Below are 26,705 nucleotides of genomic sequence, written 5' to 3'. Positions count from 1 at the left end.
ACACCACGAAACACATGGGTGGGAAAAACAAATAAAAGGGCAAAGAACCAATTGGCTAAGATTCTTTAAGGGAAAGTAAGAGTTATTTAACAAGCTGATGAAATACAATATAGAAAGTTTTAAAGAGACTATTTAGTTGAACCAGGTGAAATATTAGAGACTTGTGTATCAAAAGATCCTAAAAGATGTGCAGATAAACTCTGAACACACTAAAATCAGTATACCAGTTAGGGATGAATGAAATCTCACTGTACGGCAATACATTGCAACTTACACTAAAACAGCTCCACAAAACATCTGCAGAGGTGTTCATCAATTTACTAAAAATAAAAAGAAAACAGTACAACAATGTGATTCAAACTGTGCACAAGATACCAAATACTAAAATTAATGTTCGATCTACATGGTACATGGCTGCAAAGTAATTAAACCTATTCTTGTAAATATTATTGTCTTACAATATAAAGAACTAATTTTTAATCTTTTTCCTTCATATAAAAAGCGATTAATTTGTGGAGCAAAAGGGTCACATATTTTAGCAACATGTTCTTTTACAGTTCCTGTTGCACTGTCTTGCTAAAGTCAAGCTAAAGGAACACAGTGAGAAACTTAAACATGAACAGGGATATTAAATGAGCCCCTAATATTCAAAGTTATTGAAAACTGATCTCTTCCTTATTAATACAATTCCCCATCATGTACAAAAAGATATCTCCATGTTCCAGAATGCAAACAGAGTTTTAATCTTTAATTATATTCTCAACCCTAACTCTTCTGGAGAGAAGTATAGATGTGGGTCTGAGGATTATTGCTTTATTACATTATCATCTCTGTGGTATTTAATGAATATTGATACTTAATGCAGCTTTGCCAGTAGGGGGAAAGAAGAATTTTAGAACTGCACAAAGAACTTCTGATGACTTTTCTCAAAATGGAAAATACAGCCACACACTTCGCTCTTCTACTCATGAATACTTCTAAGAAGAGGCCTAAATGTTACAAGTACAGCTCGTAATAGTGAATGGCATTATTGCAATAACAACACTTGCATGTTAAATAACCACGTTCCACGCTGTCTGTATACCAGGTGTCACACTTAACTGGTACATCAGTTTCTTGGTTTCAAAGCATGAATCCCCAGCTGGGATTTCAGACCTCTGTAACACAGCAAGGTCAGACTAGATAAGTATAATTTAAACATATGGTCTTAAAAAATACAAAACCTATGAACACTTATTGGCTTAAGCATGCTTTGCTATTATCTTTAGAGTAATCTGCCTCTTTCATAATGAAAATCCCTGAACCTAGGAAGCAATTAGATGTTGTTTATAAAACAAAATGCTGAAAAAACCCCTTTCCTCCAAAAATTCTTGGCAAAGGGCTCATCAGGATTTTTGTTAATGCAGAAATGACAAATGACACAAGTTCCAACTAATTTATTCTAGCCCATCTGATGACTGGGTGTATAGCTTTTATATATATATATATGTGTGTGTGTATATATATATATATATATATATCTCTAAAAACATACCTTTCAGTTAACTGTTAAAAATAGCAACTTTTTTTTTTTTCATACTACATCACTATTTTAAATGAAATTCCTTCCTCAAGAGTCAATTTTTGTATCCTGAAGAAAGCTCTTGAACAAATACAGTAGAATCTTACAGTACTACTACTATGACAGAATGATTAATGATAGGGCACTAACGCTACGGAAGAACAACACTTTGACTACGCTGGTACTGAATCAAGCTACAATAAACACAGAGTTTCGGGTATCTGTAAATTTATTTTCCAAATCCAGATGAACAAATACCTGCTGAGCCAGTAAATTAACTTTTTTAAGGAGACCACTCACTAAAGAACATCTTTTGCTAATGCAGCTCCAAAGGATAGAGTAAGTATGGACTTCTTTTGAATATATACATCTTTTCTAAAAGAAGAATCCAGATGGATTCTAAGGTGTAGACTGCAGAATAGAGACCTCCCCCATCGCACCCAGAACAAGTGGCAGAAACAACCTGGCCCTCCTGAGTCTCTGCCCAGCAGTCTATCCTCTAGTCCTCATTATCTCCTGAAAGGAAAGTTATCTTCACTGCTTTTTGTTGCCCGTTTATCTAGAACAATATCATGAGCAGGACTGTCATTTTTGTTTGTTTGTTTTAAATAAAGGAAAAGTAATTTTGCTGGTCTGCTCCTAGCAATAGGGTACAAATTCACAGAGATTTTTACTCAATCTATTACAATGTTTTTACTGTCAGGTTAGGGCATACATCAGATCACAAGAGATGTACAAGACAAGTTGAAGAGCCCTAAAACAAAAAATTGGACTCTGTTTTACTAAAGCCTCTCTGTCCATTGAGCCTGAAGTTGTCAAACAAGAACCAGACTTCCACTTGTTTACTGTTTATCATGTGTTTATTTCCCCAAAACCACAAATGTCACAACAAATGACCCTAAAAGGCACCATAAAGGGCAAGAATCTCAGTACCTTTTGTGGTGAGCAAGTTCTTGTTGTGGCAATTTCCTTCCAGACAGAGAAGACAGATGACTAATCTGGGAGCACTGAGAAAGTCCTATGCATCAGAGCTAAAGTCACAAGCTTTTCAGCTGAGACCCCTAAAAATGCCCATTAAAACTAACTGACCCTCTTGCGTGTGCCAATGGACACAACTGCAAGAATCTAGTCAACATCCTGTGCTTCCTCTCTTCTTTCTTCCTCCTCATCTCACAGCAACTCTCTGCTGTCATTTTCCAGCTAGACAGTGACATACCAAAGTCTGCTGGGCTCTCAGCAGGGTGGTGCGCTGGCAGGGACCACCGCCGGGGGTTCACTGCTCTCAGCCACCCCAGACTCCTTGGGGCGCAGCGTTCTACTCCCACAGGGTCATGGAGACAACTTCATAACTGGGAATTTGCTTTTGAGATGTGGTGCCAAGCAAAATAATACAAGATTAACTAACTGCGTCAATTACTACATTTCAAGAGGAAAGAATAAACTAAAAGCCAACATTTCTTATCATATTTATTTCTTTCAAACTAGAAGAAGTCATCTTGGTTTTCAGAAGGATTGCATGTATATGCTTTCCTAGTCACTTGGAAGGAGCTGACAGCTTTCAGCACTTCAGCAAACACTGCTTTGAGATTCTTTAACAGAAGGAAGGAACCAGCAGCCAGATGAGAAGCATGTGAGGGAACGCATCTATTAGCAAGTACAGGGAGATGTCTTGTTAATAGAAGACAGAAGGAGGGACAAAGCAGGGAGAGAAAGAAGCCAGCAGTTAGTCATTTTCTCATACAGATACATTTGGCTCGAAATGAGATGCATATCAATCCAGTATTCCTTTCTGCACTTTCAGAGCCAGTGAAAGCCAATACTGGAAAGCAAAACTGAACACCAAAAGGCCTCTCTTCAAAACTGTTCGGCACCCTTAGAAGCCCTCTGATAATGAAAACAGTGAGAAAATGAATTTTTCCTGGTAGTGGTTGCATAGGACAGAGACCTTCTGTTTTTAAAAATACTTTTTTCATTCAAAATTGCTGCTGCTGTTTCAGATATATACTAGTGAAAAACTAGAGCTTCTCCTCTCCAAACTAGAGCACATCAAAAGATGGTCTAAGGTAGGCAAGGGACACATGAGCGGGCCCACCAAAAATCAGCTTTGCCATTAGCGAAAGTCATTCTCTGGCTCGTTCTGTGAGCATATAGTAGGAAGAGATGGCTGAGCCTCCAAGACAGGCTGAGAAGGGTTTGGGTTTGGGTTTGGTTTATTTGTTTGTTTTTTTAAAAAAGTCATTTTGGAGAGGAAAGGAGAATAAAAAGCAGAGTAGGGAGAAAGACTAAGGGCTCAAGTGAACAATGAGTTGACATAGCACAAGAATCAAGTTTTGTATCACTGCCTTTATGAGAAGACAGACCATTTGGGTATGTTCAGCCTGTGCAATAAAACTCAAGTCTCACCATAGCAGTAAAGATCAAAGATACGGATTAGCAAGATAATTGCTCAGCTTGCGTCATTGCCATTAAGAACATAATATGCAATAGCAAAAGTTACCCATGCTTCAAGAACAGGAACATACATAAACAGATCAGTAACATGCTCTCTAATGCCGCCTTTAACTCAAATGAAGACATGTTTAATATCTAACTATCCATATGCAAAATCCGCATAAAAAATAAAACCATTTTTAGAAGATTCCTTGTCCAAATCATCACCTATGTTACCTCCTGAGCAACAGTGCCTCCTGCGTTCCTTTTCTGGCTGAAAAGGATTACTGCAGTGTTGCTATTTGCTCCAATCTGCTATTCTAAAAAGACATTTTGGCACATTGTTTTAACTACTTATGTTTAAGAAAAGCTCTAGATAATATAGTTGCTCAGAACAACATTTAATATACACTTGACTCATAGCACATTGTTACTCAGCCCAAAGACTTGTCATTGAACTTAATTCTAATAGCATACATCAAACCAAAAAAAGACAAAGAAATAGTTATCCCTTTCTTGACTAATCAATAAGCTAAAAAAAAAATAAAAAAATCCCTGAATTGCCATGGGAAAATTAGTATGCAGTATGCCCTTTCAAGGAGATATTTAGCTTTGCACCTGGACATTTTCTTCTTTTGCCTTTTATGGAGAATGAAGAGGGGGAGGGGGGGGGAGGGGGGGGGAATCATCACAGCATGATTCATTGTTATTTGCATGAAACTACAGCAAAATCAAGATAGTAAACCCCATTTGCGATGCTTTTTTCTTTTCAATACTTTTCATAGGCCTATTTTCATAAGCCTTTTCATAATCTGCTTCTGCCCTGTGCTGGAAACCTGATATTGAACTCAACAGGTATTTGATTTGACTTAGTACAACTATTATTCTCTTCTTAAGACACACCAAAATAGCAAATAAGGACAAATATGGAAAGGTCAAAGAGAAGCCAGAGAAGAGGAAACCAGTGACAGATAAAGGGCCAGTTCAGCATAAACGTATTTTCCCTGTGAATAATGCTGGAAGTGGTAATAAGATAGTGAAACATAATTCAAATACTAGCTAAAGTTTAGTCACCACACTAAAATTGCATTCTATCTGCAAATTCTAGGTAAATGCACCATTGAAGGGAAAAATCACCTGCAGATAAAAAGTCATACAATACTTTTAAATGTGTATATTATATGTCTCATATTAATATTTATACAGTAGTAACTGTTTAAGTACAGACTTTTCTATGCAAAAATAGAAGCTAGCTCTTTCTCTCTTACTATACATATTTCTAGTAATAAGCTAAGCCATGAGTTAAAAAAAAAACAAAAAACAAAACACACACATACCCCAAAATATTTTAAGACCTGTGAATAAAAACTGTGACAACTCGTATCACAGTACTCTAATTTATAGACTTCTTGGAGAAGTTCATTTTAAGCTCTGGATAAACCTGATACCCCAACAAAGGAAGAAAATTAATTAGCCAGTTTTTCACAATATACCCCTGTTCTTTCACAGGGCAAGAGAAACAACACCTGGTTTTCAAACCGGTAGTTCTGCTAGAGCTGCCCTTCTAATGATTCTTCTTCATCTGACATATTGGTAAAACAATAGAACATTTTATGGATTCTTGAATTAGTAGCTCTTTAAAGTTAATATAGAAGGGGAAAGCTCTGCTGACTCTGATTTTTTTCTCATTTCATATAAGGAAAAAATTCTAAACTTCCTTTGATTCCTTCATTAACTTAGACCTGTGGACTCTGGTGACAATAGGGACTTTTATTATTACAACTATGAAATTTTCAGTAGCATAGTGTTTATACATCAGCAACTCTTGTTCTGTGGAAAAAAAGCAGGCAGTTTCCACAAACTACAAGGATGCTCAGTACAATGAATAATTGCTTAGCACTTCATTTTCTACATAATAATCATTTTCTTATATGTAACTAAATATTTTAAGCAGTTTATTAATTTATAAGCTTAGTTGCAGACATCTCTGTGTTTTTGGCATCAGTACACAGACTGCCTAAAGTGTTGATACACTATGTCCTCAAAGAGTTTCTAAGTGTCCTCATAATTGCTTGTCACCTGTAAAAGAGGTTTAGATCCAATGCAAAATTAACATATGGTGAACAGATGGACTCAGAACAGACGTTTGTCGAGAAAGTACTCACACCGAAGACTTTTTGGCTTCAGCCTTTCAGGACCTTCAGAAAAGTCCTAGTTGAAGCTCCAAGTCATACTAATCAGGGGAACATCATTCCTCAATGACAATCTCGTGTTGCAAAAACTTTTATGACCTGCTACAAAGAAGAATCCTTGCAACTTTTCTGTTGTCACAGGGTCTCCATAAACAGAAGAAACAAAATAGTGTTTCCATAGGGTACCCCACCCATTCAACAATAATTCATCTTGTATGAAACAAAAATGCAATCACAAAGCTGCTATTATCATGATTTTTTTTAAAAAAAAAATAATTACAATAAAAAGTTTTTTTTAAAAAAAAATCCATCCCTCACCATGCAAAATCTTCAAAATATTCCATTACTTACTGAGGAGGTAAGACAAGAGTTGTTGGCTGGGCTTTTGGTCTGCGTTTTGCAGATACTCCCATCTGGTTGGCTGAACGTTTCAGAGACTGCTGATTCAAAAGGCCAGATGCTAGCCCGGCATGGTACTGCAACTGGATAACAAAAAAAAAAAACACCACACATATATATTAAAATACACACCACTGCAGTACTCTATGTCAGACCTCTACTATCTGTATGACCTGATTCAAATTACAGCCAGTCAGTGAGTTAATGTATGGTATTTCATATATATTGCTTAGATGGAAAATGATACGAACAAAAGCATATTAAAAAAGTCCGCTGTGAAATAGGTATTACAAGGAAATTATGCTATAGGGCAAGTAAGATGATGAATCACAGAATTCCTCTCAAGTCCTAACTCTCCTGAAACTTGGGCTTGCTTTTAAATGTTAAGACTGTTTTCTGTCTCAAGGGATCAAGCATTCTTACTTTTTGGAAGATAAGAGGAAGAAAGATGCAACCCTTTCACTATGTAAACTGGCTTTTTAGAAATAACACTCACCTTTTTTTCTTAAATGTAAAACCACAAAACATTCGCAAAGAAGTTTCTACCACTGTAAAGAAAAATGTAGTCTTTAAAACACCTGCTAGCACATCTCCATAGCATTGCAGAAAGATTCATATTCAGTAGCTCTCTCCTCTAAACTTTTATTTTACTTGCCATTGAAAGACAAATTTATGAAGGACACCACATGAATCTGCAAGATTTTGAGTACATTCCCACTGCTCACAGATTTAAGAACAGCTACAGTGCTGCTTCTGTCCTGAAACCAGATTCAAGCACAACAAGTTATAAGCTCACCTCTAAACACTTTCAATTTACATTCTTAGTTCCCCATTTTTGAAGAGAAGGGGAGGGGGAAGACTTAGTCAGACAAATGCAGTTTCCTTCATCATTCTAGTCCCCATATCAACATGCTCATTAAATTGTCTAAAGATTTGTTCTGAAAAAGGTGAACTGTTTAACACATTAACAACTCTAACCCCATGGTCTGCTTCTAAAAAAAGGTTACAGTTAGGACAATATGACTTACAAATGTTCAGAAAATAAAACGGTCTTAGGTAAAGCTAGTCTGCAGGGTACTCACTGAAAATGAGGGAAACAAAGCTTGATAAAGTGATCTAATTGAAAATGGCTATCAAAATGAGTGAAGCTATCCTGTGAGCCAATTTGACTCAAATGTCAATGCTCAGAGCATCCATAAGGCTTTTTAACAGGCTCCTGATTTATTTGGCTGCTTTGCCACGTGATCTTTGCCATGGCACAACACGAAGACACATCACATTCCTAATGGGAAAAGAACCGTGCTCTGTCTGGGAAGGGGGGGACTGTACTGCCCCAAAAGCTCCGCTTAGACCAATGAATATCCTCAAATTTGTTTTTCTGAGACAGATTTCTGAAATGAAGGGGAAAAAAAAAAAAAAAAAAATCAATGAGAGCAATGGACAGTACATGTTTGAAAGGCAATGTTTCAAAGTGTCAGGGTCTTAGTTTTCAATCTTCACTACCAGAATTTGCAGTGAGTGCAATTATGCAGGGAATTAAAGGGAAAGTCAGCTCTGGCAGAAGACCTCTCTGACTCTACAAACATGTTTTTCCCTTTCCTTCTTGCATCTTATTACGAGCAGCCCTCCTTCAGCCATTTTGTGCTGTTGACACCGTTCACTTATGTTCACTGCACATGACGACACTGACTGGTACTTCAAGTAAATAACATAATTTGGACACTTGCTCAGAGACGGAGGTAATCACTGGTACTAATCATAGACGAATTTCAAATGCAACCTTTCAAAAACATTTCATAACCTCCCAGTTAGTCTAACATTTAGTGGTCAGACACTGGGAGAAAAAAAAAAAAGGAGGAATTAAAAAGAAACATATTCTAAAAAACAATTCTGTCCTTGAATGCTGACTCCCAGCAATTAAGGTATTTTTATTAATTGTAAGTATTTCTTCATAATCTACCTTTGCTCCTAGGAACGCAGATCCAACTGTCAAAATCTATAAGGGCCATTAAATATTTACCAAACCAACCTTATAATGGGAGAAAAGGTCAAAGTTAATAAAACTGACAGGCAGCTTCTGTCCAACTTGATTTATGCATTATTAAAGTATCACATACTGTATTGCATAGAATGTGTTTCTTTCGGGGGGCAGAGGGGTGTTATCTGAAGAGATTGGGAAATTGTTTCTTTATCATTTGTTCTGAGGAGCAGAAGCAAGACTGAAAACAGTGCCAAAGCAGTATCGCTAGCATCACAACTATACTTCGGAGATTCAACAGTCCTGATGGATAATAAATGTGCCATTCAGTTCCTTTTTCCTCTTGCAAAAGAAACACCTTTGTCTGCCAGCATCAGCCATGACAGCAAATCTCATCTTAAAACATACCAATACCCTCAAATTTTTTTGCTTATTAACAAGACAACGCTATTTCCAAATATATTCTCTTCACCTTAGGGAACACACATGAAATGTACTGTCAGAGGATATTATGGGTGCTAAAAGGCTCACACAGGGAAGCTGAGATGAGCTCATGGGACACAAACCCTTTGAGGGTTAATAAACACACAGAAACTACACTTAGCTCGAGAAGTCCCTGAGCCAGAGACTGCTAATGGCTGGAAGAACATCAGGGAGAACATTGTCTACAGGCATGTGCTTATAGCTACTGCTGGAGATGAGATACGGGGTGACACGAACCTTTGGTTTGACCTGGCAGAGCTGTTTCAGTTAGTGCCTACAGAGGGGTGGTCCATGCAGGGCAAAACGCAGGGTCAAAAGTCGGGCGCTTGTGGATGGTCACAGCTGCCTTCTGTAAGTGTATTCCCAACAACTTTCCATCTGCTTTTGACAACTGTGCTCATTTAAACCAGCAGAATGGTAAACAGCAATAGCTTTATCCATAAAATATGCTAAATTATCACTGAACTTGAGTATTGGTGCAGCACCAGGTAGTACTGCAAATCATTTCTTTATCAGCCGCTAAGAAATTCCCAGTCATTCAGAGGCTTTATTACAGCAAGCATCCATGTCTTTCAGCTTTGGGGAATTCCAACCGGTTTATGTGAAGCTACGCTCTTCACTTCCTGAGAAATATTCCTCCGTAAAATTTCAACAAGATCAATCTTCCCCTCCCCCCCCCCAATACATGCAGATGAAACAAAAATCTATTTCAGAAAACTAAGAAATAAAAACCAACAACAACAAAAAAATCAATTTATAACACTTAGCAGCTAGGATATACACCAGTGCCAACTTGTACAGTTTTATGATGAGTCTCATGATAGCTGATATTTTTCTTAAAAGTGTGGTTCCAAGTAGATGTGTGAATTCCACATTTTAAAATCAAGAGACTCTAGTTCTCAAGGATGTAGGAAAAGTACTGAAAATAACACTTCAATACATACAGAAGGTTTACCTGAAGGTAAATAAAAACAGAACTTGGATTATTTTTAAATTTTATTATTTTTGAGATCCATTATTTTTCTACATTAATGGCAACATGGCCTGTATTTTCTAGATGAGAAGATTATCACTGATGTTTTACAGGTGCCACAATTCACATTTTCACAGTGTTCCTTAGTATATGAAAACTACATTCATATATTAACGGCTCTCAATCTTCCTCACAAAGTGAAACACAGCATAACAGAGATAGCACTTTGAAGTCACTTTTCTCACAGTTGTAATTGTAATGAGGGCAATTTCTTCACTCACGTACGGTGCCTTTGGCTTTCACATGAACTATTTAAACAGAGAAGGTGTATGAGGGAAATATAGCCTGGATTTCATTCCGAAATAATTATTATTTTTTTTTAATCGTATAATATCTTCCATTTATTCTACCCCAGTGACTCTCTTCTTATCGGTAAGAAGGCAATACATCCCCTAAAACAATCAAAACAAACAAAAAAGACCCCCTTCATCCGCCTGAAAGATCACATCGTCTTCTGGAGACGATCTTTAAGGTTTGGAGCAGACAGAGAACCTCTCCTACAGCCAAAAGTCTTAAACCAGAACAATGCAGTAAGACCCCTTCATTCAACAGGAACGTACTGACCATATCGTGACAGATTATATTTTGGCCTATAGGATCACTCTACAGTGTACGTTATGAAACCACAAACATGTACACAGCGCTAATTTAAAACTTTCAAAATTAAAGCTTCATCATTAGAATCATGCTGGGTCTAAAGGTCTTTAGTTTACATAATTCATGGGCTGGAGATTTCACATGTGCTGACTGCTGACCAAAGAAGTCATTACACTCCACTTACTGACAAGGCCATTTAAAGTTGCAAAACTTGGTGGCGTAGGAAGAAAGTAAGAATCAGAGGGGAAGGTGGAAGGAAGGAAGGAAAGAAAAAAAAAAGAAAAAACAATCACTTGGAGTATTTACAATTGATCGTGTGAACTCATAGTTGCACATTAAATTTACACATTACTATTACTTAAAGCACCAACAGGTTTTCTTTCAAAAGTGAAAACAGAAGAACGACTTTGTAATCACCTTACCTTGTTGTGATATTTTTTCCGTTCTCATGTAAATAGTTACTGACCACATATGCAAACAGAAAATCATTTTCTCAGATACAGGTAATATAAAAAGATATTTATTTCTATTCCTCCAAGAATCGGAGTTTTGCAGAAGTGGCTGACACATACTTACCCAACATGGAATTTTCTGAGTTCACTGTGCTACTGCGGAATGCATGCACATTTGCCTCCTTTTAAGATGCACAGTACTTTGCTCCTCATCATTAAACTATTTCTCCCTTGCAGCTAACAAGGGATTTGTCTATTATGATAAAACGCTAGTTGTTCTTTTGAAAAGAGCAATAAGCGAGCAAGCAGGACACTCCCACAGTTTCATCTCTGCAGACTAAAAGCAGGCAAGAGAGAAATTACACTACCTTAATTTATATTTTTAAGCTTCTCTCAGATAATGAGGCCAGTTTGGAAATTCTCTTTTTCTCCAAACAATTTTTGATCATTTTTGGACGGCTGAAATCTTGACTTGGCCAAAACAGCATCAATAAACCAAAAGAGCAGTCTCCAATTTCTTTACTCATTGGTCTTCCTCTTGTGGAATTGGGTTGCAGGCTTTTCAATTAACAGGAAAGCTAGACATTGTGCCTTTGCTCTAGCTTACAATTTAATTAGGCCACTTTGTTCTATTTTTTTAAAAGCATTTATGCCCCCCAAACACTTTGCAGTTTACAAGAATATTTAAGCAACAAACACCAATCCATGTTGGGAACAAAGGCTACCCCCATTCCATTCTTTTTTAAATCCCTGTACAAAAGCTACTGCATCTTTTCCTAAACACCCTGATCCGATTAAACTACAAAACTAACGAGCTCGCCCTTCTGTTAAAAGCCTCTCGCATGCCTCGGTTCTTATTTGCATTGCATTGAGATGCACACTGCCATTGCCTCACCCTGGTCAATAAAGCAGGCGATACAGAGCACTCTGAGGACATCTACCCACACATGCCTCTGCACAGCCAACCCTGCTCTGCCCTTGGGGTTCTCCTCCTCCATCCCAAGGCTAGGGAGCTGAAAAACAACTTTGGACATTTACATATCTACAAAGACACAATAGTAGGAAATGCATTGATACGTATCCCTGTTTCTTTTAACGTCTTGTCTTCACTACATTTTTTTTTTATTCAATTGTCTTTGGATTCCTATTTTCGCTGAGAGTGCTGTTTTAATTAGTGTCAGATTTGAGCCTTAAAGTGTGTTCTTCCCATACTTTTCTTTTGAAAACATTGAAGTTCTGCTGATGAATGACTGCATCAATGTTCCCTCACTCCAATACTGCTCGCAAGACTTTGGCTTTTTACCATGCAGAGATAGCAAATCTGGTGGCACTTTCTTCAACGGACTGGTCAAAACTTCAGCATCTGCATCCTTCCTGCCAATAACATTATCTGCGCCGCTCAAAGTCTCTGCAAAAGCCACTACTTCTCCCCTCCAGGTTTTTTTTTTTTAAAAGTATTCTGGAATTCATTTAATAGTTACATCAGTAACATATTCTTGCTTTTTGGATAACAACATGAAGGGATACTATATAGCCAACAGGTTCTAAGGTTTAAAGAGACCTAGTATTTGAAATGGATAAAGAGGCAGAGTAATCATAATCTGGGGCTACACGCCACCTTATTTACCTTTTCAGAAGAATTACTGTATTTTATGTTTAAGATGTTTATGAGTACCTCAGGATGCTCTGAAGGGCTTGAACATATATACTTCCTGAAAGATAACTAAATGAACTGCATTTCATGGGATCTGCAACTACAACCCAGACATATAACAGAATCATAAAAAGCATAGTAAAATTATTTAGATGTGGAACGCAATGTAATAACAAAATAAAACCACATGCAGTAACAAATGGTAGTATTTTCAAGTAACCCTGAGCTCAAGCATAGTAGTGGTACAGAGGTTGTCCACCAATAGGCAAATGGTCTTAGTGTCGCTCTATGGGATATATTCACACTTGTGTGTTCACTTAATGGATTTCATTAAAGTCTAAAGACCCATGAACTGCACTTGATCAATATTTCACAGAAAATCCACATTCCTGTTTGACAAAAGTATTATCTTTGCATGAGACAAATAATCTGTAGCAGGGAAAAGTCATCATTAAAACTCAAGACTGAATAAGGACACAATTAGTATCTTCCCCCAGTGCTGCCGTGCTCCCTTAAAGAGCCACCAGAACTTTGAACTGAAGACACTGCTCTGACGCTAAAATTAATACTTTCTAAAGCCCTAGACTAAATCTTTGGTGTCAGGGGCTCAGGTGGCAGCTATATCACTATAAAGAATGGCCCGCTGCCTCCGTGACAGGGGATGCTCAGGTGCTTATATAAGAAATGTGAAGATACTTTAAAACTGAGTGGTAGAATAAAAGGTGGCAATCAGCTACAGAAAGAGACTTTAAATTGTCTAGCAGCATGCCATGATTTGCAGCACTGTGGTTGGGCTTTACCACTATAGCAAATGAACGGCTTTTCAGACAAATAAAGAAATGAATATTCCTCTTCAATAAAATGTCTACAAGGTGCAGCTTCTGTAAATCCAACTAGTCCAGCTGCACTATCAGACAAAGGGAAGAAAGACGGTCAAAGAACAGATGAAAGCAAAATCCATTAGTGGATAAGCAATGTAGCAGTAATGACTCCGGCTGGTATTTGTGCTGCTAATTTTTTTTTTCCCCTAACTCATTAAATTTAATTATTTTACCTTCTGTTAAATGCCTTTCCTTAGCTTTAGTCACTTGCACAATAATTAAAATGCACAATATATTTAGACTAGCAAATACCCATACTGAGTGTCAGAAATAGCTATTAGCCTAGCCGTGGGTCCTTCTGCCAGCATACGGAAACCTGGCTTTCCTCAGTCTCCCGTGGCCTTCCTGAAGGGAAAATTATACTGAAAGATCAGAACTCCAGCATTTAGTTCATCCTCACAGAGGCATGTAACGGGCAGACGGACACGCTCTGCCAAGCTATACCAGACATCTCTGCTCTCTTCTACTAGAGGTGATCATACTACCATGTCAGCAAAAGGAGTTGCATGAATACAGTTTAAACTCAGCTCAACTTGCCAAATTAGGAGAAAATTCTTCCTTAAATGGTTAATTTTGATAATATCCTCTTTCTTTACCTCTAGCAAGCATCCCAAAGCAATGTTGCTGGAAATGCTAATTTCCAGCCCGCTAGCAAGGACAACCAATTAAAGCTTGAAGCAGGACAGTTCGATCTGGAACAGAATGTATGTGGCCTATTTCCCTATATGAACATTCCTAGTATAGCTTCAGAATATTTGTGATTCGATTAATTTATACTCCTTCCAAGACAATATAAAGTAACCCACAGAAAGCATTCACACACAAATAATGGCAACTTACATAGGTCACTCTTATAAGTGGTTAGAGACAGAGGTTTAAACTCCGATCCTCCCTTCTAACAACACAGATTTTTGCAGAGGCAAACCCTAGAATAACCAGAGGTGACTGGAAGTTAGAAATCAGCCGCATTCTGGAGGATGAGTGTCAAAGAACGACATCATTTTCCCCCTTTAAAAACATCACGTTCAACACTGGATGGACATCTCTATTATACTTGTTGGAAAAGACCATAAACACTGTACTTGCAAGCAGCATGCTGAAATGTAACAGCCAACAAAACCTGAAACTTTTTTTTTTGTTGCCTCACAAGGCAATTAAAAAGAGCTTTTCTGTCCTTACTCAAGTTTTCTGTGCTCAAAAATTAATGATATATATCTGAATCCTGTCTTCAACCTCACATTGACTTCTGGGATACAGAGCAACCCTGCTGATCACTAGCAGCAGCGCATGCTCTTCCTTCTCCAAGAAATTTCACTGAAAATTTTCTCCAGCTAAAACAACATTACACGTTAACTAAGAACTCTAAACTAAAACTCAACTATTTTTTTGTTAAAAAATAAAAAACCCTTCAGAATAGCCATTTATGGCTTACAACATGGACTTTCAGGAATTTTATCTGAAACAGAACACCAGACTTAAGAAAAAGTTAGCTCTCTGCATTTAATTAGGACACCTACACGAGAAGCTGGATAATCATAAATCTGCAATCCTTGTCGTAGAATCATAGAATGGTTTGGGTTGGAAGAGACCTTAAAGATCACCCAGTTTCAACCCCCCTGCCATGGGCAGGGAACCCCACCCCTGCCATGGGCAGGGACACCTCCCACCAGACCAGGTTGCTCAAAGCCCCATCCAACCCGGCCTTGAAGACTTCCAGGGATGGGGTATCCACAGCTTCTCTGGGCAACCTCTGCCACTGCCTCACCGCCCTCACCGGGAAGAATTTCTTCCTTGTATCTAATCTAAATCTTCCCTCTTCCAGTTTAAAGCCACTGCCCCTCGTCCTAACCCTACACGCCCTTGTACAAAGTCCCTCTCCAGCTTTTGTACACAATGTAGAGAAATCATTTTACTCTATACTGCTAGAGATCAAAATGTGTTTTACTACATCAGTCTGTACAATGCACTATTGATAATGGCAACATATGGCCAAACTTTATTAAAACCAAACAAACAAAAAAAAAAACAAAAAACCCAAAAAACCAACACCCTCCCTACCATTTGTGATTTTTGAATGTCTCTACTTTTAGGTGATCAAGCTGTAATGCATGAAATAGCCAACTTTTGAAAAATCAGTTTAAAAGTTTCAAGTTAGACATCCAAAAAAATAGACATTTATAAAAGTTGTAGTCAAATTATTTCTTTAGACTTCAAAGAGTTAAGTTATGAATGTTTTTAGGAACAAAAAAAGAATCTATCAGGTTTGATTGATAAAAGTGTAGCTTTTAACTAAGACTGAAAAAACTGAAGACTGGCAACATTTTTTTTCCAGAATAATATGCTGCTTCTGCTTTTTTTCAGCACAGTGCACATAAATCAAAGAAATGTTAAAGAGGCCCATACATCACAAGCTGGCATTTCTAAACTATTTACAAAATCTGTAATAGTCAAGAGGATGGAAAATACAGAAGTGTGACCAGCAAAGTTACTGAAAGAAAAAAAGGCAGTTCTACCATCCCAGCAGGGTTAATTAAGGTTGGAAGCAACTCTTGATTGTAGAATTTCAAAACACTAAACCAAAACAATCCTGATAATGTAGGGCTACAAAAAGCAAACAAGACAAGGAGAAGGTGGATCTGAGCAACATGCCTGTTCCACAATTAAGCACACAGTTCTGAAAATACATCAAGCAAATACTCTAATAAAGCCTCAGGTACATACAAAAGCAGGGCTGACCTCTCATCTGCAAAAAGACAGTCCCAAAAATATCAGTAACTCCAGTGCTTAGCTGCATACGCATCAAAGTTTCACACCCCAACATCTAAGCGTACAACAGACTTATACAGATGAGGTTTTCCTCAACAACTTTTACAAATGAGAATCTCATCTCCTCTTCTGAAAGGAAAGACATGGATTATGGAAAGTTTATCTGTTCGTCTGTTGAAGATGCCACACTCTGACTAGAGAGTGCAAAAAGCACAGAGATGTTTTACAACCAAATCCAAAGCTTACTGTAGTCTGAACTAGTGTAAAAGCCATATGCTTTGCAAAAACACCTCTTTCGCTACACGTTTTTTTACCACAGCACAAAGAGTAACAGTTCGAAAGCTGCTGTAAGCTTTATTTCTGAAAATAGATCACATATTCTTACTCTCATCTGCCACGCTCGGTTAAGCTAACTGATCAGAAACGAGAAAAACAAGGAAATACTACACCGTGCAATGAAAGCTAAAAAAGACACACGCCATTGCAAGAAGTTACCTGCAGTTTACAGGTAAAGCGGCAGCTCAAGAGAGCCCGAGACCGGGAACAGGTTGATGCACCCAACAGAAAGCTCTGGTGGAACGGCACATAAAGTGGTTTTACAGTTTTCTCTGCCAGCGTTGAAGACTTCCAGTAGGAGTATTTCAGATGAAGCCGGGGGACCTCAGAAATATCTTTAGGAGTAAAACAAATGGAATATTCTCCATACTATTTTCCTGGGAGCTTATAATGATATTATAATTAACTCAATTACACCACAAGATTAATAGCCTTTAAAACGCTCCCAGTCATTCATTACAGGCCTAATTAAAACTCTCTTTTGGTGCTGAGCCAGCAAGAAATATGAAACTACTTGCTAACTAACCATATAAGTATATATGATATTATCTTTATCATGCCGTTTGTTTCCATGGTCACAACTCAGTGAGTAGTTCGGTTTGTTTTTTAATAAAACAGTATCAAAAACAAGAAAAATGGACAAGATGTCACTTTAGAGGCTTCAACACCTGCAACAGCATATCAGCTCACTACAGCTAACCAGTTTATTTCTAGTTTTGCTGCAACAGCTAAGGGCTTCTACAATAGCAGATGCCTTTCCTCCCACACATCAATTAATTTGCAAATGCACTCAGGTTGTAGAAATAATGAAGTGCTGAATGCTTTTCTATTGACAAGTTTTGCTGTCAGGAGGTGGATGCTGTAGGCGAGGTGCTAAAATGCACTGCTGCTATATGCATGCCAAAGGAAAGACATGCCACATGAAATTTGGTCGACAGCTAACAGGGCACATCAATTATTTTATTTACCCCTCTCTCACTGGAATCAAAAGGAAGAAATCATCTCCAAAAGATTTTTATTGTATTTATCTAGGTATTTATAACACACCGTTTACAGTGAGATCTGAGCGTTCATGCTGACCCAAGAAACATTTCATACTCGAGGAGAAAAGTAGTGGCTTTTCATGTATTGTTATATATGCTAAAAAAACTACACTAAAATCGTTAAGGTTACAAATGAAGGATTCAGTAACTACGAAATGCTTGACTTCATATTGCCTATGCAATCTTAAATCAGTCTGCTTGTGCTAAGGATTCAGACTTTGATTACGTGCTTCCTTCCAAAGGACCTCAAATTACCACAGTCTGCAGGATTGCACGGATGAAGAGGCAGTTATTCAGCTCCCATTTTCACGCACAGAATGTTATTTACAGCATCTCGCACAATGCCCACGCTTATCTTCTCAGATGTCTTCTATGGTATTTTCCTGCTTTATCTTGCTTCTTCACAAATACTGTTAAATTTACCTTCACAATTCTTATTCCACTCAGGCTGGGTGTGGATCCGAGGAATCTCAGATTTTTAAGAACACTAAGTGTTTTTACTACTTGCTATACTTGCAGTAGAGTTTCTACAGATAATAACTGCCGTCAGGTGCTCAGCAAGTCTTCGAAGCAGCCGGAAAAGGCTTTAAGCCAGGTCATGGCAAGGTTGGAATCTCTACCCTCCACTTCTATCACTTGAAATGAAGGATTAGTCAGTAGCAGTTCACCACTACTTTCTGTCTTGATCAACCACTAATTGGAAGTGAAGCGCATCTTGCCAGCTATTCTCTGAAAATAAGTTAAAAACTGAGATTCTGAACTTCCAAATTAAATTCTATACTCCGGAGGACAGCACGTTCTCATGGATACAGACCCTTTTCATTTTGAGTCCTCAAATTAGAAGACATACAGTTAGCTAGCACAGAACAGACACCAAAATAAATAAATAAAAGAGTTACATCACGGTTAAGAGCCTGGAGGGCTGGAGTTGATCCTTTCTACAAGCTTCCTAAGAAATATTAAGTCAATTTCAAAGAACCTTTGTGAACATTTAGTCTTGTCTCTTACCTAATTCAAGTTACTTCTGTGTTTATAATTTAGAAAACATAGTTAGAAAAAACAGAATATGCATGTGCTCACCTTTCAAGTCTTCCAAGGAAGGCAAGTCCCATACCATTCCCCTCCAGTTCTTCCAGTGCTTAATTACGACAAGTGCTAAAACCAGGCACCTCAGCTGTAGTCTGAATTTGTTAAACTTCTATTTTCAATTACTGATTTTTTTTTTGTTTGTTTGCTATAATGAAGAACCCTCTTATCCACATTTCCCCCCTCTAATAAAGATGTTGGTACAAAGCAAGTCATCCGTTATCTTTTCTTTTATGAGTTCAAATAAATCAAACTTGTTTGATCATACAGAAAGAGCATAGGAACCCAAACGCTTTTGATCAGTTCTCATGTCTCTCAACTAGAAAAGCCCAAATTAACAGGCACCTAGACAAATGGTAACTAAGTAGTTTTACAATTAAAATAATACTTAAAACCATTTTCAAGTGTTAATAACTGAAAGTGGTATTAGTACAGGTACTAACAGGTAAGGAAATTTGTTGTTAAAAATAAATGATTTTCTGCTTTTTAAAATATGCAATTTTCAGGCTGACCTTGTCCCTTTTAAATTTTTATAGCATCTTCAGTTCCAATTTGAGATTTTCATATGGGGTAGGCAAATCTTCTTATGTTCTATATTAAATGCAAGACACCTTCTTGGCATGATCTGCAATATTAATAATATAACAGTACCAATTTCAGGAGCAGCAATGTAGCATCAACACATGCATACCTACATGAATAGAAATTTAACCATGTATATCACAGAAATCTTTAATATATCTGGGGAAAAAAGCAGGTCTAAGACAGCTCAAACACAATTTGAGATTTCCTCTTTTGCCATACAAACACATGACCTTGTCATGCTTCACAAGGTAACACCAATGTAGCTGATGCAAGAAAACATATGCTTCTCTTCACTGGACTCAAAATAGGAATAGAGGGGAAAGAGAATGATACTCAGGGCCAAACGCAGGTTTCTGAAGACTAGACTTGCAGCTGTCACTGCATTCAGCATAAAACATCCCCACCCACACAAGCCCTACAGTACTCCTATCACTAACTGCCACAACAGAATTTGAAAAATATTTTTTGGAAATTATAAACACTACAGATTCTTTATTTAGCTAGAAATTGGCACTGATACTATCAGAAGAGTTTTAAGACTATGAGGCTGAGCCATTTTTAAGTTGCTGTGGGACACAGTTGAAAGCCACAAGAAAACCTAAATGATCAATCTTTATGGATTTCAAAGGAGACTGACATATATTTGACTTTCCACGCATCACCTGTCTTGCAGGCACTCTTCAATACCCCAATTACCACCTAAATGTCTACCATCTAACCCACAGACATTTCAGCTCCTCGTGTAAATCTGGACATACCTTATTTCATTATCTTGATAATAACTAAGAAAATCTTACCAGATCAAAAAACAGCAGTTCATCAGTACCCTAGTTTAAAGCACCAAGTAAACAGCTACTCCTGTCACTGCTTTGTGGACTTCATTATTAGTGAAGTAAAAATTGCAGATGTCAATCTATGCTTCAGGCAGCCATCATAAGAAAAACAAATAGAAAGTTAATGTGGCTAGCCACAGTGGCTTATCTGGCATATTTACTGGAAGGTAAATTAAGAGCACTAACGACCACAGTGCTACAAGCGAGGCAAGAACACTGGATTGTAATAGAAAATTCTTCTATACGGCTTCATCTGATGAAAAGCTGTGTTTCGTCCCTCAAACCATAAGACAGACTTCTGTGATTGTTTCAACTACTTCACCCTTCTCTACTGAAGGTCACACTCCCTACAAGCCCCAAGGATATATTGGTCAGAACAAGTAGATGTTATTGGCCTTTTTCTCTTTTTCTGAACATTTCCCATTACCAAGAAAAAAAAATGGGGGAGGGAAGCACCACAATATTACTCAGTCTCTTGAAAAAAAGCCAGGGAAGCTCTGAGGGGGTTCTCCTTCCCTGCACCTCTATCATCCAGCTCGCAGCTCCCCAGAAGGGAGCCCACAGCAAAGGACAGAACTACACCACAGCATGGCACAGCATGGCACAGCATGGCACAGCATGGCACAGCATGGCACAGCATGGCACAGCATGGCACAGCATGGCGGAGGCTGCCCGGTACAACGTTACTTGCTGCCATACCTCACAGCCTGACTGAAACAGCAGCAGCAGCTTACCAGGTTTCAGATGCTATGGAGACTCAAAGCGTTCAGCTAGATCTGAGCTGTCTGACATTGTGTCTGAAATATACAGAAGGAAGAAATGTTTTCCTTGCTGTTCCATTTATTTTATGGTACGTTATCAAAATCACCCCTTTATCCTGGCCTGGAACACTCCAAAAAGTCCAGCTGACTTTGGGGAACGGCACCAACTTCCCTACACACAGTTTCCATTGTACCAAAGTTTCAGTGTCATGCTATTGTGAACTGGTATCCATCTCACCTTATCAACCCCTTCCCATAAAATCACAATGCATCCAATACACATGGTCTGCCACCCTCCAAAACTTGTCAGTCCTGAACAGCCACAAAATGCTGTACCCTATATTCTCACTTATTCTCACCTTTCTCACCTCAAAAACCAAAGCAACCCCTTCTCCTCCAACAGTTTTGAGCTGCCCAGAAGCAAATACCTTACGGAGCTAAGCATGCCACAGTGCCCACTGCTGCAGTTACGGTGGGTGCAAAACATCAGCGAACTATTGGAAGTGACTAGTTTAGCCTGAACAGTGAATTGAGAATGTAAAAACATATTTACATATAAGTAAAAAACCCAAAGCTGCATCTTTTTGGTCTTAACGATAGACAAGGAAATTACACTGAAAGAACTATACAATTGTTACATTACAGCATTAAGTTTTCTGAAAGTATCCTTAACTCTTCAGCAGTGCATGTACATACACAGCCAAAAAGGATCTTTCTGTATGAGATCATACCGCCAGCAATATGACAAACTGGTGTGCATTTAAGGAAACTGGGGCGGTGGGGGAACTAAATGCTGCTTTTCGCAAACCATGATTTTTTAAACTTGCTTCTATCACTTCTCTAGCTACAAAAACTTTTGTAAATGAGGACGCTACCCACCTACCTATCTCCCAAAGTTTATCAAGCCAATAATTCAGCAACATGAACAACCGACAATGCACTCAACTATAGTTTTTGCCTGAGGCATTAAAAAAAAAAAATAAAAGAGCAAGGAAAATTTACAAATGGTGCTGAAGACTTGCTGCTGGCACACTAAACAAACAGGAACAATTGAAAGCCATGGAGTAGTCAGTAATTTATACTACTAAACCTAATGCTTGGACAGTAAGGAAAACAGATGGTTCTGCAATATGGAGATGGCTCCATGAAAAGCAATCGGCACAGAGATGCTGCAATAACATAGTAGCAATAGTTTGCCTGGTTGTTGCAACAGCCACAGCAAACTGAATTGCATAATTTCAGGGTATAAAACAAAAGTAAACGAGAGTAAAACAAAATAGAACTTCTCATTACAGTTAGTTTATATTCCTTGATGGAAGCATGGTCTTGTTTAGAGTTTTTTGGACAGTCCTGCATAGTTCTGTGCAAATAAGTGAGCCTAATCCACCCGGCATTAGCAGTGTTCCTCTTCCTGTCCCCCTCCCAGTAATTCTGCATCATACCCAGTAGCTATGAACGTCAGCTATTTAGTTCTACTTTTAGCTCTGCTTTAAATAAAAGTGTGCTGAGTGCAAGCTGCATAAAGAAGTCTCAAAACCATGGAGATGGCACAGACTGCAATTGGGCAGCATTACCAAGCCGTGGGGTTTTTATTTTTTGTTTTTCTTTCTGCCAGACTTATTTAATTTGTGGAACAAAACCAAAACTTGCCAGGGGAAGTTTCCAACTACCTGCTGGAACAGACAAGCAGCTGGCCGGTTTCAAATGGAAGTCCTGTTTCAGACCTGGAGGACATACTCAGAAGCAATGGACTCACAGTGCACACGCACACATAAACACGTGAAGAACAGGTGAAGCGCCTCTTGACAAATGCCTAAGAAGCTCAAACTGAATTGTTTTCTTTAAGTATTACATTTCAAGGCCATCATGACTAAGCAATATACCAGTCATGCAAAGACTTTTAATAATCTAAAAATCTAACCTGCAACTTTTCAGAAAGGCCAAATCATTACAAAAACTTTGACAACAGGAATCTCTTAAAATATATATATGCTCTCTAGGGAATCAGAGCACAGATGAAAATCTAGGTTTAAAGCCAAGCATAAGATCCTTCTTCCTCTGCAACTTTCCTACGATGAACCGGGTTGTTTGAAGGGCAAGGTCAGTAGCTGGAGTTAACAGAGGAGTATCATCTTGCCCTGCACACCATGATAGTTGATGCTATTCAGCTACAGATTATGCTGACATATTCTCTGTTTTAGCAACAAGACTATTTTAATTTTAAAAAATCCATTAAAACAAGTGTTTTACTGCAGAATATGCCTATTATTTTTCCTAAATCAAAACTCACACAATTGCTGATGCTGGTATAAGGCAGTGGAAACCAAAGGCCTCAGCACACAGTTTTACAATATGGTTTAGAGCCAGAGAATTTTCACTGAAGCATCAGCCCCCCATGCCTCCGTGAAGTATTTTCCACATCCAACCCTTCCATAGTTCATGAATTTGATTAACAAAATCTCCAGGTATTGCTTACCATCTTACTACTACATTACCTATCAGTGTTTCCTGAAATCCAAATGTTTCCCTATGAGGCTGCAACAACTTCTGGAATGCAAATTCCAACACAAATCCTGTTGGAGATGAGAAAAGTGCAATTTGTTGTGAGCAAACACACCAACATACACACGTTGTTACAGATTACAATTGGAGGTAACTAGAGTTAAAAAAAAAAAAAGGCAGAATAAATTGGTCTGAAGCATTTCCAAAGTGCAGGGATAGTCTGAATGGTGATGAAGGTGTAAACTCAGCAGTGTTAGGAAAGAAGTCAGCATTAAAACACAACTGACTGCTCTTGTGTTTGGTTTGGAAAAAAAAAAAAAAACAAAAACAACCACAAACATGAAAGTACACATTTATTATTGCTCTCAGCGAACAACCAAATATTATTGTTCTTTAAAGTAATAATCAACTAAGAAATAAAAGCAAGTTCTTTTTAAGGAAGATGCTTTCAAAATACATTTTGCTGCTTCTGGACTTATGCCTGAGGAGTACATTGTACAACAGGAATTAGAACAGAACCTGCCTGTGTATTCACAGCATTCTGCCTGCCACGACTGCTGCTACTGGTATTGCTCTTCTCAAGAAAGCAGACTATTAAGACTGATTAAATACCTACTTGCTTAAATATTCTTTATCATAAAGGAATTTTTCTTCTCCTTTTCTAATGGGTATTTTACATTGGCAACTGATAGATCCTATATTAAACTGTTTTCATTCAAAACCGCAATCTGCTGCTAAAATTATCAAACTGAAGAAAGGAGGGATGCTAAAGCCCTGTGATTTGAAGGGAAGAGAAGAGGACAAAAAGGCGTAAAATTCACCTGTCACTGTAATAATCCTACTGACTTTTTTTTACTTTGCAAACTTCCTTCCACACAGAAGCATTCTTTTATAACCTGACAATTCCCTGTAGCCCGGAAACTTCATGAACATATCATGTATTCTTGTTTTTAACCTGGCCGCAAAAAGTCTCTGCAAAAATGTCTTTCTAACCTACTTATCAGGATGACATGCAACTGCATACATGAAAAGAACAACCGCATTTCCAGTACCCTAACATGCACTAATTCTGCACTTTAGAAAATTCATTGTTTCCGTAAGTACCCTTTCAATGAAGGTAGACATCATCAAGGGTTAAAAAAAAAAAAGTTTTAAACAACTTGCAAGAAACACAAACCAAATCAGTCAGTCAAGGCACTGTTTGATTTCATCAGCCCCTGGGAGAATCACAAAGGATTTACTGCTACTCCGATTTGATCATGCAAGCCTCTGAAAACTTTGCATGGTCCATTATTTATTTTAAAAATATTCTTCCCATATTTACCAAAAGTGTAGCGAACATAAGACATTCGTTTTCTGAACTTCATGTTGTGGCTGATAAAGCAAAATGCATGCTGAACTTAGAAGGCCATCAGAGCTAGAATCTCTGAAAAAGGCCACCTTAAATAAATGCACAATAAACGTCTCCTCAGTCCACTCAAGCAGAGACTTCAGCCACTGCTGTATGTCAGTGTCTATTTTAAAAGCAGGTCATGGATGCTCACAGAAAAGCCACCAACCCTTGATTTCTATACATCTGGGAATCACCACATTTTGCAAGTTAGCACATATGAAAATGCACTAAGGACAGTACTCTCTGAGTTAATTTAGACTCTGGGAGTTCTACTACAAATAACCTTTGTAAAACATTTAACATTCCCTACAACAGATTTTTTTGAGGGGAAAGCGAGTCTTTTAAAGACCCATCTACCTGTGTACTGTTAACGCAACAAACCCCTTACTATAGCATGACCATCATCCAATATGCATTTACTAGCCACACAAAATCATAGAGCTACTTTGAAATTTGTTTGAAGATTAGCTAAAAGCATTTGCAATGCAGCATTCTCTGATTCAGGAACAGTTCCCGTGCCACTAAGTCTACTCCTTTTTAAACACTTTTTCTCTTCTGTTGCTCTATGGAAGATCCACACAGAAGGACAGCAAGTTTATCAGTACAGGAAAAGAGTGAAACTTAACAATGAACAAAGTCCTATCAAATTAATATAGCAGTAATATGGTTCCTGAGGGAAAAATCTTGAACAATAATGTGTTTTGGTTTATCAACTTCAATTAAATCATCTTTTTTGCCATCAACCCCCTTTTCATTTCAGGACTCCTTTTGCTTTGTGGTAGGGAATGTTCTATGTCCTTGCTGCTTTTTGTTCACACAACCTGCTACGGCAAAGCAGTTGTCTCATTTGAGTTCTTGCGAAAAATTAAAAAGAAACGTATTTACCTCTATATGCAGATATGGTTGCCTATTACATGAAAATAATGACTTTGAAAGACCATATTTAAAAAACGTAATATTCCAAAGCTGCTTGATCTCTATGGACATCTGTATAAAATGCTACTAATGAGATGCTCTTTTGATTCCCCACAATCAAAGGTCTCTACCCATTTAGAGGGTTATGCCGACTCTCTCTTCCATCTGTGCTGCACTTTGAATGGACAATACCATTCCTTGGACGCATCAACTCTACCAACTGAATGGATCATCTAACATGACAGCTAGACTGCACTTTCCTCACAGCCTTCCCCTGAAAAAGAGATTTGTTTCCTCCCTGTCTGTAGAACCTACCAACTGAATGGATCATCTAACATGACTGCTAGACTGCAGCTTTCCTCACAGCCTTCCCCTGAAAGAGAGATTTGTTTCCTCCCTGTCTGTAGAATGTAGCGGACTCCTTCTCTCCGCTTCAGTTCTTCCAGAGGGAAGGTATTGGTTTGGAGGAAATACAACTAACTAGTTCCCTCATCGACAGGAGAAAGCCAGCACATTGACTTGTGCCCTTTAGGTACTGATGCTCTAGCTGAGTAAACTAAGATGTACAGGGGAAAAGTAAAAAGCACCAGAAGCAGGTATATGACCCAGAAAAGCATAGTAGCAATTTTGTATCTTCTTCAATCTTCCTGAAATGTGATTACAGTTGACCTTTAAATCTAGTAGATCAACCAATCAATCCTGCTTGAACAACCCTATATATGTGATCTAAGAGCACACCCATACTGCAAATATTCCAGTGGTTGCCTGGCATAGTCATTTTATTTTGCTGTAAAAGTTACCCAGATTTGTCTCAATTGATTTTAC

The 26,705-nt window shown here is 38.1% G+C and overlaps 1 protein-coding gene across 1 annotated transcript in view; it reads right to left on the bottom strand.

Moving 5' to 3' along the window:
- Positions 1-26,705, bottom strand: part of MED27 (mediator complex subunit 27) — a gene marked incomplete at its 5' end in the record, with an annotated part of 91,375 nt that overhangs the window by 50,566 nt on the left and 14,104 nt on the right. Inside the window, one exon of the mRNA XM_009697932.1 lies at positions 6,535-6,665. Coding sequence (XP_009696234.1) covers positions 6,535-6,665 — 131 coding nt within the window. The remainder of the gene's footprint in view (positions 1-6,534; positions 6,666-26,705) is intronic.

This window comes from Cariama cristata, unplaced genomic scaffold (genome assembly GCF_000690535.1).
Source record: "Cariama cristata isolate BGI_N322 unplaced genomic scaffold, ASM69053v1 scaffold18190, whole genome shotgun sequence".
NCBI lineage: Eukaryota > Metazoa > Chordata > Aves > Cariamiformes > Cariamidae > Cariama > Cariama cristata.
This window is presented reverse-complemented; position numbering and strand designations above follow the sequence as displayed.